This window comes from Bos indicus x Bos taurus, chromosome 10 (genome assembly GCF_003369695.1).
Source record: "Bos indicus x Bos taurus breed Angus x Brahman F1 hybrid chromosome 10, Bos_hybrid_MaternalHap_v2.0, whole genome shotgun sequence".
NCBI classification, from domain to species: Eukaryota; Metazoa; Chordata; class Mammalia; order Artiodactyla; family Bovidae; genus Bos; species Bos indicus x Bos taurus.
In genome coordinates, this window is record NC_040085.1 from 87,992,205 (window position 1) to 87,996,832 (window position 4,628).

The 4,628-nt window shown below is 41.2% G+C and overlaps 1 protein-coding gene across 1 annotated transcript; it reads right to left on the reverse strand.

Moving 5' to 3' along the window:
- Window positions 1-2,577: 2,577 nt before the first annotated feature.
- On the reverse strand, window positions 2,578-4,332 carry LOC113899543. Its single transcript, XM_027552837.1, has one exon. It carries the CDS (start codon window positions 3,350-3,352, stop codon window positions 2,630-2,632), a length of 723 nt encoding a protein of 240 aa, XP_027408638.1. The 5' UTR covers window positions 3,353-4,332; the 3' UTR covers window positions 2,578-2,629.
- Window positions 4,333-4,628: the final 296 nt, after the last annotated feature.

Genomic DNA, 4,628 nt, shown 5'->3' on the forward strand with positions numbered 1-4,628 from the left:
TTAGACAACATTAGTTGAAAGTACAAAATGCTTAGAAATAAACGGTAATATCAAGTGAGGCTTTGTTCCTGTCTTCTACTGTTTATTAAGAAAAAGCCCAAACACCACTGCTTTGATTTCAATCTACTTAATACTTCAAGGTTATACTGAGAATGTAAGGCTCAGTCTATCAATTCTTTTCTATATTCTTTCTATTTCTTTTCAGTCTATACATTTTTTACACCAAAAGTCTTTTATCAGGGGTGGCATTATCATGGTTTACTTGTATGTGACTCCTGATTATGTCCCTGAAACAAGCTAAATAAGTACATCATTGTAAATGCATTCAATGATGGGGTACCAAGAAAAGAAAATTGTAGTACATTCAACCAGTCCATCCTAAAGGAGATCAGTCCTGGGTGTTCACTGGAAGGACTGATGTTAAAGCTGAAACTCCAATACTTTGGCCACCTGATGAGAAGAGCTGACTCATTGGAAAAGACCCTGATGCTGGGAAAGATTGAGGGCAGGAAGAGAAGGGGATGACAGGACGAGATGGTTGAATGGCATCCCCGACACAATGAACATGGATTTGGGTGACTCTAGGAGTTGGTGATGGACAAGGCCTGGCATGCTACAGTTCATGGGGTTGCAGAGTTGGACAGGACTGAGCGACTGAACTGATCTGAACTGCTCTTGTGTCTTATACTTGAGTTTGTCTCTTCTTAATTTCTTGGGAGGCAGATGAGACCTGGAGTGCCACCAAGCTGTGACACTGTGGCTTGAGAAGGAGTCACATTTCACAGAAACGACCCTGTGGTTAGGATGCCGGGGCTCCCTGCCTCTTCTCCTGGCTGCACCCTCTTGAATGTCCACGATCTGCTTGCTTCCTAATCTGATGTGTTTTCTTCCAGTTTCATGGAAACCTTCTCGATTTTTCCAGTCCATAAAATAGACCTGAATTCCTGCATTTTTCAGGGTCCTTAACATTTTACTAAGTCAGTTTTCTATTGATGTTAAGTAAATAGTTCTTGATAATAGAAAAAAAAAGGTTTATGTAGAAAAATAATAAATTTAAGAAAATCTTAAAAAAACAAAAACATACTAAATCTCCTACCTTCAGGGAATGCTAAGTACATTCTCACACAATCATTGAATGAAATTTACACAACTACTTAAAAAGTTTGTGAACACTGAAATAACATAAGAAAATGTTTGTTTTATACAAAATGAAAAATATATGACTCACAATTATAAATCAGTATGCCTCATGGCTCAAATGGTAAAGAATCTGCCTGCAATGCAGGAGACCTCGATTGGGAAGATTCCCTGGAGAAAAGAATGGCAAACCTCTCCAGTATTCTTACCTGGAAAATTCTATGGACGCAGGAGCCTGGTGGGGTACCATCCATGTGTCACAAAGAGTCGGATATGACTGAGCAACTTTGACTCACTCATGATGATTATAGAGTTTTTAAAAAACTTCTGCAGAAATGTTCTGGAAGGATATACACAAATTTTTTTATAGTATTTTCACATGGGTAGTGGTATTTTGTATGATTAAAAGTTCTTCGCACTTTCCTGTATTTCTCAAATTCTACTTAAAGTATTCACTCAACAAATATTTATAGAACAAAAAATGTGTACCAGGTTCTTTGATAAATGTTGCCAACAGAATTGTGATAGGCAAAGGGAGTCTGCTAACTGCTTACAAGGAATAATGAAAGACAATTCGTATGCAGCCAGAGCATAATTAACTAAGAGCAATGATGAGGTAAGCCAAATTTTGTAACAAAATATGAATATCCCAAATCTGTGAGGAGGTGAAGGAAGGGAATATTGACCAGCATGCCTTCAGCTGCAAATAATAGAAGCCATAATGCAAAATGTTTTTAAAAATAAGAAACATTTTGATTTATGTGGGTTGAATTGTATTCTTGAAGAATATATGCTGAAGTTCTAACACTATACCCATAAACCTTATTTGGAAATAGGGGTTTTATAGATGTAATCAAGTTTAAAATTGAGGTCATTCTGGGTTAGGGTGGGCCCCAAATCCATTGACTGGTGTCTTTATAAGCAGGAAGAGATTTGGAGACAGAGATCCATAAGAGATGCACACATCCAGAGGGAAGCATACGGTGTGATATCGGAGGCAGAAGTTGGAGTGCTGCTACTCCATGCCCTGAAGAGCTGCCCTGAGAGACAAACTTGGCTATAAAAGCTACCTGGTGTCCCCAAGGAATGGCTTAAGGAGAGTTTGGTTCAGTTCATAAAATGCCCACATGCTTGGCACCATTAGGCGGTGCAACCCACTCCACCCCATCCCCACCCCCACCAGCATCTCAGTATAGTAACCTTTTTAATGTTGATTTCATTGCTTCTCTCTAGCTTCCTATTCTGCAGTCTTTTACTTAAGCAGTGTGCTTGATCCATGTTTGATGGAGGCTTCATTGCCTTACAGGAGGCATCATGCAAGGATGGAAACCAAAAGAGCACCCAGTATGTTTTATCTTTGCTCTTTTCGAAAAGACAAGTATATTTTATTTTACAAGAATAGAAGATTAGGACAATAGGAGGTATGTATGGAAAAGTATTCAAGAAAATGATTGCCGGCCATTCCAAAACTCACTGTTCAGACCTTTCCTCTTCAACATTTGGACATAATCAGGGGAGTCACCCGATTCGGTGGTTTTATTGAACACGTTTCACAGGAGAACAGGAGGGCGTTTCCTAGCAAGAGGATGGAAGTTGCGGTTCCTAGGGGGAACACATAGGACAGACGTTTATTTGTTATCATTTCTCTTTCAACAGGAAAGGTAAGTGGAAAGTCAAGGGTGGTTTGGCCGTAAAAATCCACGGTGAAATTCCAGCTCACTGCAATTGTGATACAAGTGCAGCTGAGGAAGAGCAACAGGGCGGACGCCTTGTAGCACAATCGGAGGAAATCAGGGTACGGGACCTTGATCCTGCTGACGAAAAGCGCCACCGAGCTAAAAATCAGGGCCACTGACATCATAAAATTCGCCAGCAGCATCAGGCCCTGCCCATACGAGATTTCATTAGAAATGACCCAGCTTGAGTTGATCTCGCTGTACGTCGGTAACTCAACCATTATGCCAGATATGTTAAATTTTTGCTGGTAGAAAGCTTCCCAGAGTCCAATGAACACGACGGAAACGATGTCGCTGTCAAACTCCCACACTCGCCAGGATCTGCTGTGGGCCAGGCTTAAGCCGAGCACCCAGACCAGATAATTAAGTAAAACGCGGACCGGTTTTAAGAAGCACTTCATTTCGGGTCGTCTAAAAACACGCAGGTAGCCAGAGACGCTAGAACCGCACCGCCCGGTTGCTGCCTGTCCCGCTTGCATGGCTTATTGAAAGATGGTGAGCAGGCGATGTCCTCTTTCTTCTTCCACGAAGAGTGAATTTCAGAAGACGGCGGCAGTGATGTCATGATTGCTGTTAAGAAGCTGTGTTGAGAATCCTTCGAACATTCTCAGTTGTTAGGTCAGGGGCGCCAGGACTACAGTTTCTTTTCTGTTGACCATCCTGGCGCGACCTCTTCATCTTCTGTCTTTTTATCAGCCTGCCCTTGTTCAGACTTCACTTATCACCAGTGTCTTTGTTTTTAAAGCCTAGTTCCTTGGGAAAATTAACAGAGTATTATGCTTACGGATGGTGGACAGGGAATAGGGAATGGAAATGGGAAGATATTCCTAGAAATACAGATGTCCCTTGATGATTCAGGAAAAGAGAAGGGTTTCTACCAACTGGAAACCTCTTCCCGGAGGGCTTGGGAGAGAAGAAGGGGAAGAAGAAAGGAGGGAGGGAGGCAGATAGAAACCTGAGGGTTTCAAGTGGAAAAGGAGAACTAACATTACACAGTATGCTTAGGAGCATTGCCCGGGATATGTCAAGATTCTAAAAACTGTGTGTAACGATGGTATACATGTGGGCAAGTAGAAAATAGGCACTCTCACAAAAACACAGATGCTCTGCTGATAAAGCAGCAACAAAACCCCTGTGGACTTGAAGAGGCCATGCTAATAAGCCCAAGGACATCTCATTCAACCCTGTGAACCTGTGACTAAGACTGACGGTTTCCCTTACTCCTTGATGCCATACACAGCATAGGACTCCACACCTGTTGTTAAGGAAGAGGAAAATTGGGAAAGGAAGACTTGTTTTTTTGTTTGTTTGTTTGTTTGTTTAATCCTGCCACCTAGTAGAATAATAAAAGATAGTTCCATTATTTGCACATCTGAACCTGTGGACTAAAATCCATATCCACCTGCCATTTTAAAGAACTATATTATCAACTATTTCAACTTCAATGCCATTGTCAGGACTTGCACTGTATTTTTCATCTAGCTTGTTTTAACCTGCTAATAAAAAAAAAATACAGCTTTAGAAAACAAATTTTTGTTCATTTTTCTCAAAATAACAGAGAGACATTTACAGCTATGAGGTTGAGACATTCAGGGATGTCATCTGGCACCAAGCGTGTTATTTCCACCAAGCCTACTTAGTCTCACAGTCATGCTTGTGTCATTATCTCAACCTCTGACATTATGTTCATGTTCAAAGTACGTTTAAAAGGGAAGGTAGGTGCCAGATATGCTGCTGCTGCCAAGTCACATCAGT

Coding starts and splice junctions, on each gene's coding strand:
- LOC113899543 (XM_027552837.1), bottom strand. CDS start 3,352: ATGCAAGCGGGACAGGCAGCAACCGGGCGGTGCGGTTCTAGCGTCTCT.